Raw genomic sequence first — 14,875 nt, 5'->3', positions numbered from 1 at the left:
GTAGCTTGAGAATAGGATTCTAGGTGATTTGCACATGGTTGAATGTGTCTTGCGTCACCTGTTCTCAGAATATTAGGATGCCTGAAACAAAACTACCAGTACATTCTGATTCTACTTTTTTAAAATGCTGCTGTAATTGAAGAGTCATTAAAGAAAACTAGACCCAAATTAAAATTTCTGCCTGCAGCATCTTTGCCATGTTGTGGGAGTTTGTTTAATCTACTGCCAGTCAATTTCAAATAAACAGTAGCAGAGTTCGTTTAAGACGACTGCCGTTGCTAACACAGCTGAATGAAATCAGAGGTCTCTTTGTGGGCTCCCAGTAGATCCAGGCCCTATAGGACCAGTTCATTTGTCCACTGTCACTAAATAGATCACTCTAAAGGACCAAAGGAAGAGATCTACCAGATGGGAATCTGCTGAAGTGGCCTGTGGAGACCGCTGCCACAGTCACTCTGCCATGTCTTCTGTATACCCCAGCCCAATTCTAAAGGAGCTTTGCAAGCTGACTCATCTCACAATATTGCTGTGTTTAATCATAATTGGTCTCTTCCCATTCATGTCACTGATCATGTCACATGTGTTGAATTCTTTATTATTTTAAGTTATTCTGCATGAGCATAGAACGTCGTTAATATTCACGAGTTGCCTGTGGTGTGTACTTCATCTCACTTGAGTCTGTTGAGAAGTGTGTTTGGGGGAATCATCCGCTGGTGACACTGCCGGTCTGAGTAACCCTGTCTCCCTTTCTCGGCTCTGAAGGAACTACCTTGTTCTGCACTAGCTCCATCCCTAGAGCCCTGCTTCTCCAGGCCCGAGAGACCAGCAAACCGTCGCCCTCCGTCCCGGTGGGCCCCACATTCCCCCACTGCCTCACAGCCTCAGTCACCCGGAGACCCGACGTCCTTGGAGGAGCATGGTGGCGAGGAGCCGCCTGAGGAGCAGCCACACCGTGATGCAAGCTTGCATGGATTATCACAGTATAATTCACTGTAATTTGCATAACCACACCATCGCCATGAACAAAACTCTGCCCAAAAGGAGAGATCTAGTTTTCTCAAGGTCAAAGAATGTTTTTTAAAAACACACAGCTGCTGAATGTTCAACCTGTGAAACTGAGATGTTTCTAGAATGAAACAGTAAATGTGCCTGTAATAACTTAATTTTTTTCATAGCTCAGAAAACTATTTTTGTCTCCATCTTTTTTACACACAGTATATTAAATGAAAAGGTAAATAAGGTATAAATAGATTTTAAAAATAAAAGTTTTAAAAAATGTACATTTTAAGAGATTCTGAACACCCTTGCTGTCAATGCCTGACTGCCTCTCTGTTAAATTTGCCCTGTTACATTTTGGTTCAGTTTATTTCCATGTTGAATTAGAGTGGATTAAGTTAATTTTATTTTATCAGTGTTACTGTTTTTTAAGACTTTTTTAATGCTTCAGACTGTCTGATTCAGTGAACTTTTTGTAGCGAAAAAGCCATGAAGCCAGTAGACAAGACAGATATTCTGTATACTGGAGGGGATACAGGACGTTTTTGAAAAGGTACAAAGCCCTCAGTGGGCTTAGAAACTTCACTGTATGATCCTTGTATTATCCTACTTGGCTTGCACGTCTTCGGGTGCATGTATATACCGCTACTGTGTCCTCGCCATCACCTAAATGTGACTCAGTCTGTTCCACTGTAATACGTTGTGAATTTCCTTGTACTGTACTTTTATTGTTGGTCTTCTTGCATCGATGATCCAACAGCAACATTTTTAAATTATTGTGAAAAGATTAACTGGCAGTGTACAGAGTTTACTCCAAGTTTTCTTAAGGGAAAACACGACAAAAAGGCACGAGGATACCAAATGGAAACACGTGCTGGTGCCTCTGAGTCTGTATGAGACCGTGATGAAGTAGAAATAAAGCCCTTCCGAGATGGCAGCGTGTCTCGGGCTCTCATTTCACACACCCTCCATCTCTTCCTAAGGACTCCGATGGAAAGTTTTCCGTGGCTACAGGAATGAGGGAGAGAGATCATGGAAAGAGACAACAGCTGCTGATCTATCTTGCGGGGAATGCACGCTTTGGGTACCTGATCATGCTGCAGTTTTACTGTTCTCTGTAAGAGAGTCCTAGGATGGAGAGACGGCTTTATTGTTGAAAAGCCAAAACTGTGGTGTGGGCAGGGATGTGAGGAAACTGGTTACCTACAAGTCCGAGTGTGCCCGGCCTCTCTCCCGGCTCTGCTCGTTAGGAGAGAGGGAGTGGCCAGTAACGCCAGGAGAGGCCTTTCCACCTCTGATCCTGAGATGTCGCCCGCCTCTCAGTGTTTGGTGGAGTAGAAGCCTACAAAGAAGTGATGCTACTGAAGAGCCCAAAAAGAATGATTTCAGGCTGAAGCTTCTGGCTTTAATATTTCATTGAACACTTCATTAACCCAACAGTTTTCTTCTTATCTAGATGAGCTAATGTAATAGGCTATCCTAGCATTACCACAGCTTCATCCTTAAACTGAAATATTTTCAAAAAATAAAAACCAATAGAGCAGCATTATTCATAATAGCCAAAAGGTGGAAACACTTCAGTTGTCCATTGACGGATGGATGGATCAACAAAATGTGGTATATGCATATAAAGGGATACTATTCAGTCCTAAAAAAAAAGTAAATTCTGACATATTACAACATGGATGAACCTTGAGGACATTATTCTAAGTGAAATAAGCCGATCACAAAATGGCAATTATTGTATGGTTCCATGTATCTTGTTTATATATCAAGAGTAGTCACATTCAAAGAGAGAAAGTAACACGGTGGTTACAAGGTTTGAGGAGGGAATGGGGAATGGTGTGTAATGGGTACGCAGTTTCAGTTTGGGGTGATGAAAAAGTCCTGGAAATGGGCAGTGGTGATGGTGCACAGTGAATATACTTGATGCCACTGAGTTGTACACTTAAAAATGGTTAAAATGATAAGGCATGTAGATTTTACCACAACAAAAACTTTTTTTTTTTTTGAGACGGAGTCTCGCTGTGTCACCCAGGCTGGAGTGCAGTGCCATGATCTCAGCTCACTGCAAGCTCACACCATTCTCCTGCCTCAGCCTCCCGAGTAGCTGGGACTATAGGCACCCGCCACCATGCCTGGCTAATTTTTTGTATTTTTAGTAGAGACAGAGTTTCACCACGTCAGCTGGTTGGTCTTGATCTCCTGACCTCGTGATCCGCCCGCTTTGGCCTCCCAAAGTGCTGGGATTACAGGCATGAGCCACTGCACCTGGCCTAAAAACTTTTTTTTGAGATGGAGTTTCGCTCTTGTTGCCCCTACTGGAGTGCAATGCGTGATCTCAGCTCACCACAACCTCCGCCTCCCGAGTTCAAGAGATTCTCCTGCCTCAGTCCCGAGTAGCTGGGATTATAGGCACCCGCCACCAAGCCCAGCTAATTTTGTATTTTTAGTAGAGAGGGGGTTTCTCCATGTTGGTCAGGCTGGTCTCAAACTCCCAACCTCAGAGGATCCGTCCGCCTTGGCCTCCCAAAGTGCTGGGATTACAGGCATGAGCCATTGTGCCTGTAAAAACTTCCAGTAAATGCAAAATATAAATATTTCACTTTACCACTCTAGATATACCTGCAAACAATCAGTCAGTAAATATTCTTTGCCTATTCTGTGCAGATTGCAAATGCCGGGAGGTATACTGGTAGTCCTTCAATTGGAAGCAACCAGCCACCAACAAGATGGGAAGTTGTGGCTCTCATGCCTGAGAGCCTCAAACCATGCTATCAGGACTTTGCTCGGTCTCCACACTCTGTGTGGCTTTCTTCTCAGACAAGCATCACAAAAATTGGCAACGATGGTCCCCAGCTGCTCCTATTAGTTTAGCAACTCCTAGAGAAAGGGGATCTCTTACCAGGAGCTGCAGTGAAAGCGCAGGACCAATGATTCTCATTTGGTAGGGCTTAAGTCTCATGTCTGGCTCTGAGCCAATCGTGGTGACAGGAAGACCCAGCAAAGGAAAATCAGGGTGCAATTACAATAGAGGGTGTCAGGAAGGCAGTAAAGGCTATATACCACTGTGGGACACCCCAAAATTGCAAGGAAAAAGCTCTGACCACCAAAAAACTTGCCAGTTGGTTGGAAGAGGTAAAATTCCCAGGCACAAAAACAATAAAATGCAAAAATGGTGTGGTAGAAATTCTAAGTACAGTAGGGCTTGAGTTGGGCTTGGCAGTACGGGAAGCATTTCAATGTGCAGGAAGAGAAGCAATGGGAGATGGGAGGAGCAGAGGTGTGAGGGGCAGGAATAGACACAGGTCGCACTGGGCAGTGATGCAGGAACTAGGCTGGGAGCAGAACTTTCATCAAAAAAGCCACATCTGGCAGCACCAGTGCCTTGAAAGCCATCTGGGAACTTCTCCTAGCATTCATTTTCTAAAAGTTGGGTATATGTATTCTTAAGTCTAGGGTGGAAGCACTCCAACTGTTAAAGGCCAGGCAAGACAGTAGGATGAAATCATTTTCCACACCACTGTCCAGATGAATGCCAAGGCTGCTATGTGGGTCACACATGGCTGTGAAAGGGGAGCAGCTGCCTGAAGGGAATGGCTCCATGAGCTGCCATGAATGTGCCAGTTGCTTTTATGCCCTAAAGAAAGCAGCAAAAGATTCCTCAAACATAGCCACAGACCTCACACACCAGGCGTGCCCTGCCCCCTGGGTAACAGCCAGCACCAGCAGCCCAGAGACATTTCTGGTCCAACTGCAGCCAAATTGGGCAATAGTGGCCACATTTCACCCTCTCTTTTTATCAGAAGGTAACATGTTAGCATTTTCAGTATTACGCATCTATGTTTTATATCTGTGTACATCATAATTCTATTTCTTAAACACATTTGCTTCAACCTTTTTTTCCTGTAGAATGGCTTGCAATTCTTATGTAATACGTTTGTTTCACCCTTTTTGTTCCTGTACAATGAATGTAAGGTTTACAAACTCCTTATTTTTTAAATTTAATTTAGTTTTAATTGTATATATTTAAGGTGTACATGATGTTTTGATATGCATATACAAAGTAAAATGACTAGGCAATTAACATATTAACATCTCACATAGTCATGGCAAGAGCACCTAAAATTTACTCTTTTAGCAAAAATCCCAAATACAATACAGTATTAGCTATAGTCCTTATGTTGTACGTTAGATCTCTGCATTTTATTAAGCATGATAGAGTTATGCTTATGTATTTTGTTTAAAAAGCAACTAATGGCCGGGCGCGGTGGCTCAAGCCTGTAATCCCAGCACTTTGGGAGGCCGAGACGGGCGGATCACGAGGTTAGGAGATCGAGACCATCCTGGCTATCACGGTGAAACCCCGTCTCTACTAAAAAATACAAAAAACTAGCCGGGCGAGGTGGCAGGCGCCTGTGGTCCCAGCTACTCAGGAGGCTGAGGCAGGAGAATGGTGTAAACCCGGGAGGCGGAGCTTGCAGTGAGCTGAGATTCGGCCACTGCACTCCAGCCTGGGCGACAGAGCGAGACTCCGTCTCAAAAATAAATAAATAAATAAAAAGCAACTAAGAAGTACAACTATCATTTTCTATTTTCCAGTTCACGGTTTTAAACTGAGGTAAAATACCCATAATATTTATCATTCTGGCCATTTCAAAGTGTATAATTCAGTGGGATTTAGTACATTCACAATGTTGTACAATCACTACCACTATCTACTTACAGAATATTGTCATCACCTGAAAGGAAACCCCATATGCATTAAGCAGTCAGTGCACCCAGCCCCTGGCACCCACTCATCTAATTCTGTCTCCATGGATTTGCCTATTTGGGATAGTTCATATAAGTGGAATCATGTACCACGCAGCCTTTTGTGTCTGGCTTCTTTCAGTTAGCATAAAGTTATCAGGGTTCATCTGATGCAGGATTTTTCTCAGCCACTTTGCCAACCAGGGACCTCCATGGCCAGAGATGCCCTGCTGCTGCCCAGGCCTCATTCAGCCTGGGCCTGCCACTGGAGGTGCCCCGCCCACTCAGCCCGCCTGTGTTATAGCTTATACCCATGTTTGGCAGTTCCTGAACTCTTGTCCCATGTCCAAGAAGAATAAAGATATACTGACAATTTGAAGGGGAGGAGGGTGGATTAGAATTTTACTGAGTGATGGAATAGCTCTCAGCAGAGAGGGGACATGGGGGTGGTCCCCCACCTCTATGGTTAGGTGATTTCTCTCTCAGTGTAGCTGGGTCCGGGACTTTTATGGGCTCAGAATAGGGAATGTGTGCTGACTGGTTTGTGAGTTTGCAAAAAATGTCAAAACAAAGGCAGTGCTCAAAGGTGGGCATGACAGTGTAGAAAACCAATTAGGAAAGGGTAGGTATATGTAAAATAGGTGAAAGGTGGGGATCAATCAAAGGAAAGCCTGCCAAATGGGAAGACAGGTTCTCAATCCGGTTCATGGATTTGACTTTTAGCTTGGCTTTCAGGCTTTAACTGTCTTTTATTTGGAGGTGGGATTTCACCAGGGACCTGCCCCATCTGCCTGGGCATTTGCCTGTCTCCTGCCACTATCACATCCATGTTGTAACATGTATCATTCTTTCCATAAGGCTGGATAATATTCCACTTTTATGTATCCATTCATTGGTGATGGTATGTGTGTATTTTTAAAACAAAACCTTTGATTACCTTATTTTATTTACTTATTTTTAGAGATAGTCTCACTTTGTCACCCAGGCTGGAGTCCAGTGGCACTATCACAGCTCTCAGGCTCAAGCGACACACTGCCACAACAAACTAACTTTAAAAAAAAATGTATTCTGTGGGCAGGGGTGGTAGGGGAGGAGGGTTGTTTCAGCAGGGGGAGGGTGTCTCACTATGTTGCCCAGGCTGGTCTCCTACCTTGGCCTCCCAAAGCAGTGGGATTACAGGTGTGACCCATTGCACCTGGCTGGTTACCTTAAACATCTTTAAGCATTCCCCCCAAAGGAGGTAATTCACAGTGAATCAACAATCAGTTTACATGATTAAGGCACTTTGGTGTCTTTAATCTTAAATCTTTCATCTTAGTTGTTTCAAGAGACCACCAGTAGATATTTTATACTTGTCATGCTCTTCTCTGATTGCATTTGGTCCTTTCAGCATCATTCTTTGGATGCAGTGTGTATCAGAATCCAGTACAGCAGGAAATTAGGCTCTGAATCATAAACAAACTCGTCACTTGAGTGAATTTGATGACTGTAGGTCTTTAGTACACTCTGGTTCACTAAAATCAAGTGGCACTGAGAGTGACAAATCTGGATTTGAACCCTGGTTCACACACTTAAAGTAATGCAACCTCAGGCCATCTCTTTAATACTTGTTTTTGTTTTTGTTTTGTTTGATATAGAGTTTTGCCCTTGTTGCTTAGGCTGGAGTGTGATGGCGCAATCTCAGTTCGCTGCAACCTCTGCCTCCGGGTTTAAGCAATGATTTTCCTGCCTCAGCCTCCCAAGCAGCTGGGATTATAGGCATGCACCACTATGTCCAGCTAATTTTTATATTTTTAGTAGAGACAGGGTTTCACCATATTGGCCAGGCTGGTCTTGAACTCCTGACCTCAGGTGATCCACTCGCCTCAGCCTCCCAAAGTGCTGGGATTACAGGCATGAGCCTGGGATTACATGCAACCAGCCAAGACTTATTTGAGAAACAGCAACAGTAATACTTCCCAGGGCTATTGTAAGGATTAAGGTTTGTTGTTTACAAACCTGTGTGCAAGATACCATTCTAAGAATTGCGAACACCAGAGATATATACAGAAAAGACAAGCTCCCTGCCTTGTGGAGCTTAATTATGAGAAACACACAGCAAACAAGGCTAAGTGGGATAGAGAACTAAGAGGCTTCTTGTTCAGACAGAACAAGAATCTGTCTGCCAGGTAGAGGGAAGAGCTGGTGCAAAGTGGAGATGGGTTGGGGGGCATGAACTTGGTGTGTTCCAGGAAGTGGACAAAGGCCACTGTGGTCACAGCAAGGTGGGCAAGGGCACCAGAGAGGGGCAGGAGGAGGGGCCAGGGGGCTTAGAAGAGGCCTAGTGGTCCACAGTAAAGGGTTTAGATTTTGTTCTAGGCAAGGGGAAAAAAAAACCCATTGGAAGATAAAAAGCAAGGAGTTACATAATGTGATCTGTACTTTTAGATTACAGTGTTGGGGATTAGAAGTGGATGAGATTGGAAGGCTTCCAGACACAAGGCTGTGGTGTTGACCCAGGGAAGCACCAATGATGGCTCAAACAGGTTTTCTGCTGCTGTTATCGGCCTCACCACCACCAGGCCAGCTGCATGCTGCTTGGCGGGAACCACGCTCTAGCAGGCCCCGCTGCCAGACTCCAGAATCTACCCCAGCTGTTCAGCCAGAAACTGAAGGAAGCCCTTGGTTATTCTGCTGCTGCCTCTCAGTCCAGGCCAGGCTTCCTGCAGATGGCCTTGGGCCAAGAAGAACCTTCTAAACCCCATTGTTTTCAGGGCACAGGATTACACAGCAAGGTTCACAGGCCTGTCTGCCTTGTTTCTTTTAAGGTGCGATCCCCTTCTCCAACTTTTAGGTTGGTGCTTCCAAACTACCGTCAGTCATTTATAATTTGGTAAAAATGAGTTCCTTCTCTTTAATTTTTTTTTCAGGAGGGGACAACTGAGGTCTCTGGGGGTGGGGCTGGTAGGGTAGGGGGTGGGGCTGGTAGGCACAGCTCTCGGTGCTACTGCACAATCTAATCGGAGAGAACAGAAAAGGAACACAAAGAAAGACTGCTGCTTTTTCCTAGGCCCAGTTCTGTCTATTAAACTGAAAGGCCCCAGTTCTGTCTATTAGATTGAAAGGCCCCAGTTCTGTGTATTAGATTGAAAAAAACCCACCCCATTTCAAAGACGGGGCCTTCTCTAACTTCCCAGTGAGCTAATAAACTTCAACAGGGGTCCGGGAATCCAAATAAAAGTTCATAATTCCCATGGTAATCCTAGAGTGAACTCATCAGTCATCAGTGGCCCCAGGTCTACAGGCCAATCCCAGCCCATGTGGTCCCCTATAAATATCATTTCAAATTGGTTAGAATAAGAACAAAGCACTGAGGACACAATGATAAAAGTACCTGAAAGTAGCTGTTGGAATGATAAATTCCAAATCTCGGGAGGGTGATGTAAGCAATTATCTATAAAACTGCTGCTTATATTTCTTGAGTCATTTCATTTAAGGGAATTTACCCCAAATAACCCCAATGAAATCAAACTAATTTATACAATATATTTGTAGCAGTACAATACCGTAAAATTTGGAAACAGGCTAATCAAGTTATGGTCCATCAACAGGTTTCACTACTGTGCTTGTTCACCTAATAAACACTCCTAATGGCCAAGTACTGAGCTAGCCTGGTGAGGAAACAAAGCTAACCATGACCTACCTGCTCCCCAGGGGCTCCTGACCTAGTTGAGGGAGTCCAATTACCTGGGCTCCAATCCTGTTCCAGTGCTTTCTCACCCAATGGCCTTGTGGAAAGTACCTACTCCTGAGCCTCAATTATCTCATATGCAAAACGGAAGTAATAACAGTAATCACTGTTAGGCAGGTTATGAGGACTAAACAAGATAATACTGGTTAAGCACTTAGAATAGTACCTGGTACTAAATTTTGTTAAATGAAGTAATGGTATAAATGGCAAATTATAACACAATATAAGTGCTATAATAGTATATGTAAGGATACAGTGAGCACCTAAAGGGCTTCATTCTGTCTGGGAGGATGGTCTAGGAAGACCTTACACTGACCTGTTTGGTAAGAGTCCTTTGCTGAACGCATAAGATTTCTGCAGGTAGAAATGGGGAGGGAACAGAAAGAGTGAGAGAAAATTTCAAATGTACTACGTAGGGTATGCATTTTACTCCTTTGGGGGTTTTCAAGATAAATACAAAACCAGAGTGGGGAAAAGGAGCTCAGCCCTCCTGATACCCAGGACCCTGCCATCCATCCTCACATAGAAATCCCTTAGTAACAGCTGGCGGCGTGCAGTGCATGCCCTAGCAGAACACCAGTTCACTCCTTTTTAGGCACACCACCTTCTATGGCATTGTGTAGGAAGAGTCACCTTTCATCCTAGTCCCATAAAAAAACTCTCCCTCCTTGCTTCCCATCAGTTCATGTCAACTTCCCTCAGCATGTCCTACTGACATCGGCAGCAATATCCATACTGTCTTGTGGGTTTGTGGCTGTTTACTTGCAAGATACACTCTAGACAGGTGCCAAAGTTCTCAGGGTAGTGCTAACAAAAAGGAGATATATATATATATAAATTTTGTTGTGTTACTCATTAGAGCGGCTCAAAATATTCTATTTGCTCCCTCTGAAGACATAATAAAATCACACTTTTCCACTGCCCTTTGAAGTGAGGTACAGTTCTTTGGTCAATAAAATGTGAACAGTAGCCACTGTCACTTCCTGCAGGAAGTTTTTAGAGCCAATGCCCACTTACCATGTTCCTTTTTCTGCTTCAGCAATTGTAGAAGCATCACATGAGGGGATCCCTCAGTGACTGGGATACGTGCACCCACTTTATGAAGCATGAGTGAAAAATGAGCTCTTACTGCGTTATACCACTGAGATTTGGGGAACTGTTCATTAATGCGGCATAACTTGGCCAATCCTGACTGAATAACTGTCTAAAAAAATGGAAATACATATGTAAGTAACATCAGGGAAATAAATCAAAGCAGAAGATAGAATTTCCACAGCATATAAAAATGCCACTTCAGATTAACAGAGGTAAAAGAATTTAAAGCTCTCCAAAGTTTTTTTCTCCCTTACTCAATTCTCTGACTTAATAATAAAAGAAACTTTCAGTTCCTTTGGCTAAGAAGGTAGATGAAAGTAGAATTGAGCTCACTAGTGAACTAACTACATGTATGAGGCACAAGAGACTGGGCTAAATATTCCCAGGATGCTGCTCCTACCCTTATTCCTTTTTCCTCCAAACACTTGTTGGAGAAGTACAGGTTGCCTTCCTCCCTTGAACCAGAACACAGAGACAAAGGTGAACAGCAATTTTCCTAGGGAATTACAAATGCAGGTTGGAATGGACCTTAAGAACATCCTTACCAAATCTTCATTTTATACATACTTTCAATAACTGCCCACATTCTCTAGCTGCTTACTAGTGCCAGGTGCTTTCCCTATAATGTGGCACAGCAGTCTACCTGGCTGCATCTTAGAATCATCCGGAGTGACTTAAGGCTCCATCCCAGACCAAGCAAATCAGAATCTCTTGGCTGTGGCTTTTGGTAATATTTTAAATGTTTCCCCTGGTGACTCTAATGAGCAGCTAGGATCAACAGTAGAGGAGAATTTCTTAAGCACGTGGTTCCCAAACTATAATGCACGCTGGATCACCAGGGGAGCTTCAAAAACCCCTGATGCCAGGCCAGGCACAGTGGCTCATGCCTGTAATCCTAGTACTTTGGGAGGATCCCTTGAGGCCAGGAGTTTGAGACCAGCCTGGTCAATATAGTGAGACTCCATCTCTACAAAAAATAAAACAATTAGCCAGGTGTGGTGATGCATAGCTATAGTCCTAACTACTCCAGAGGCTGAGGCGGGAGGATCACTTGAGTCCAGGAGTTTGAGGCTGCAGTAAGCAATGATCACACTATCATGCTACCAGCCTAGGTGACAGACCAAGACCTTGTCAAAAAATAAATAAATAAATAAATAAATAAATAAATAAATAAATAAGTGCCTGGCCCCACCCCAGACCTCCTGATGTAAGTGGTCTAGGGTGAGATCTGGGCATCAGAACTTTTTAAAGCTCCCCAGGTAATTCTACTTTGCAGCAACATTTGGGAGCCATGGCGGCAAGCAGATTTAAGAGTTTGAGGTCTGGTCAGACAAACATGGGTGCAAATTCTCCCTACCATACTGTGTGATCTTGGGCATGTTCCTTGCCCTCTCTGGAGTTCAGTTTTCTCATGTTGTCAAGTGGGAGAATGACAGCACCTTTCCAAGGTGGCTCTGAGGGACTAATGAGGCTGTGAGTCAGTGCAGGGCCTGTCACATGAGAACTGCTCAACAAGTGCAAGTTACTATTGTCTCATTGAATTCTCCCAGTCAACTGCCAATCAAGGTGACTGCCCTATTTTATAGCTACAGGAACTGAGAATCAGAAAGGTATCTGGCTGTCTCAAGATTACGCAGTAATAACTGGCAAAGCAGGCTTTCACACCAATGCTATACTGACCAGGTACTTGCAAACTGACCCAAACCCACTGCACTAACCACCCCTCTGGGAAAGCAAACGGAGCCAGGCTGCACACTGTTGAACCAGCCTCACTAAAGGACACATGTAGGCTGTCATGGTGGACCTGGGCCCATCTCAGCTCACCTGCTTCTGCTCTGGAGCTCAGTAGACTAAATCATGTCTTGAATTTCATTGACTTAATTTCATCTCTTTTCAAGGTTGCAAAATAGCCCCAAATGACCTATTTGACCAGAATCCTTTCCTCAGTGTATTCTAGAAAAGCAATAGCTACTGATGACTGTTTCTTTTATTAATGTGGTACCATTTCTAAAGGGATCATGGCCTGTTAAATCTTCACATAACTCGTGACACAGAAGGATGAACTCAGACACTACTGACACATCATTATATTTGCTGAATGGCTTATGGAGAAGATAGGGAATTTGCCTAAAGCACTTCTACACCCTGAAGTATATATAATACTTTGACCCAATGTGTGAAGAAAAGTATACAACCACAGTACTAGATGGGGTACCCAGCACCCTTAGGACCACAGGTTTACTTTGTTTACTTAAAATGTGTGTTCATCACTAACAAGATGTCACCAGTGCATCGCCCCAGGTGCCCCACCAAGGCCCCACCCTGTGTGAGGGCTGAAACCTTAGGGCAAGGAAGACAAGTATTCAGCTCATCTTCTCTCATCTCCATCATCCTCTTACTCCTATAGCTGGACATGAACAATTGACTTTTCCCCGCTACATAGAGTGACACTACCATTTCCAGAAATTCCCTCGTCCTCATTCAATTAGAATGAAACCCCTAAGCTGCCCCTACCTAGGAACTCTGGAACAGCCACAACTGAGCTAAGGCAAAATTTCCCCTGCAGAGGCAAGGAGCTACAGGGTTGCAGGACTAACTGCCTGTGTTGGTAATTTTGATGCCCCCAAGAATGTGGAAGGGATTTCTGCACATGGAAAGTCACCATTCTCTTGGCCATAGAAGAGACCTACCAGTCACTTCTTGCCTTGTTGGCTCCACCTTGAATGTGAACAAGGTCACCCCTAGACCGTATTGGCTGCAAACACTCCAAATAACAAAGCAAAAGTATCATCCCCCTGAGAACGCTGTGTCCCTAAAAGTCAAATCTAAACTGAATTGAAGTATCAGAGCCATGACAGATCTCATCTAAATTTACCCTGCCCCACTTAGGGGAGGAGCCAGAACCAAGCCGATGTTTTAAAAACGAAATTTGGGACACTGTATTCAAGGCACAAATGCCCCATAAAGCAGCCTCAAAACCAATAGTTTCAAGGTTCAATCCAATGATTAACTTGCCGTCTGTGAGATCAGACAGGCAGAAAAGTGCATCCGTGGCAGTCAAAGCAAGGGCTGCAGTTAACACCTAAGCATGACAGCAGCACCCAGGGGGCAGCAGGCAGGGCAGTGACGCAAGTGGCCCAGTGAGGTGCAGGAGCCCGCCTTGTTGCCTAGCAATGTCGTGCAGACGTCACTTAGAAGCATCAGTAGCCACAACCGGTTAACACATTACTCTGGCATTTCAACAAAGCATAAAATGAGCTTTAAATCACTGCACCAGGTGGCAGATAAAATGCAGCGGATGGGGCATGTGCGTCAGAGGCCAGAACACCTACCTCTGCCTCTGCATTTAAGATGACAAGATCTCCTTCCCCAGGGCAGAAGCGCACCTTGTGTGCGTCCAGACAGGTGGTGCAGCCCAGCAGGCAGCTGCACACTTGCCAGGGAAGGCTGGTTTCCGCTTCCGGCTTCCGCAGGCTGATGCCGCTCTGCCGCGTGCAGTGACAGGAAAGCTAAGGCAACTTACTGGCCTGGCTGGAACCATGAATTAACAAATTATGGCTTCATGGGCACACTGGCTTGTAGACACCATGGAAACAGGAGCAGCCTCTTCCTTGTGACCTCACAGTGCTCTGCATAAGTTTAGGAGACCTTCAATAAATGCTTGTTGGATCCAATACTTTCATTCCTAATTTTGGGGGAGTCAGTACATTACAATTTAAGGAATATGTAAAAAAGGACATCCTGTCATTTGAGACATGGATGAACCTGGTGCATTATTTTAAGTGAAATAAACCAGGCCCAGAAAGACAAATGCTACATGATCTCACTTATATGTGGAATCTAAAAAAGTTGAACTCATAGAAGCAGAGAATAGAATAGAGGTTACCAGGGGCTGCAGAGGTGGTGGTGGGTTGAGGAGATGTTGATCAAACTATAACATCAGGAGGAATTAGGAGGAATATGTTAAGGACATCTACTATACAACATGGTGACTGTGGTTAGGAACAACGTACTGTATAATTGAAAATTGCTAAGATAATAGATTTTAAATGTTCTTATCACACCAAAAAAGATAAGTACGTGAGGTAAATGACAAGTTATTTAGGTTGATTTAGTCATTCCACAATATATACATATATCAAAATATCACTGGATGCGGTGGCTCACGCCTGTAATCCTAGCACTTTGGGAGGTTGACGCGGGCAGATCACTTGAGCTCAGGAGTTCAAGACCAACCTGGGCAACATGGTGAAGCTCTATCTCTAAAAAAAATAAATACAGAAAATTAGCCTGGCATGGTGT

At 44.1% G+C, this 14,875-nt stretch overlaps 1 protein-coding gene and 1 long non-coding RNA gene across 8 annotated transcripts in view; one reads left to right on the top strand and one right to left on the bottom strand.

Moving 5' to 3' along the window:
* Nucleotides 1–1,933, top strand: part of MTCL1 (microtubule crosslinking factor 1) — a 123,230-nt gene extending 121,297 nt beyond the window's left edge. For all 7 annotated transcript variants that reach the window (XM_031658703.1, XM_031658705.1, XM_009192396.4 and 4 more), the window contains one exon: nucleotides 763–1,933. In XM_031658703.1, the coding sequence (XP_031514563.1) occupies nucleotides 763–996 (234 nt within the window). In that variant the 3' untranslated portion in view covers nucleotides 997–1,933. The remainder of the gene's footprint in view (nucleotides 1–762) is intronic.
* Nucleotides 1,934–7,014: 5,081 nt separating this feature from the next.
* Nucleotides 7,015–14,402, bottom strand: LOC110741775. The gene is made up of 3 exons (XR_002518608.2): nucleotides 13,906–14,402; nucleotides 9,795–9,832; nucleotides 7,015–7,193 (listed from the first exon to the last, which is right to left on the bottom strand). It is a non-coding gene; the product is annotated as an uncharacterized LOC110741775 (long non-coding RNA).
* Nucleotides 14,403–14,875: the final 473 nt, after the last annotated feature.

The sequence above is a fragment of the Papio anubis genome, chromosome 19 (genome assembly GCF_008728515.1).
Source record: "Papio anubis isolate 15944 chromosome 19, Panubis1.0, whole genome shotgun sequence".
Lineage (NCBI taxonomy): Eukaryota > Metazoa > Chordata > Mammalia > Primates > Cercopithecidae > Papio > Papio anubis.
Note: the sequence above shows the minus strand (reverse complement) of the source record. Positions and strands in the feature narration are given on the sequence as shown.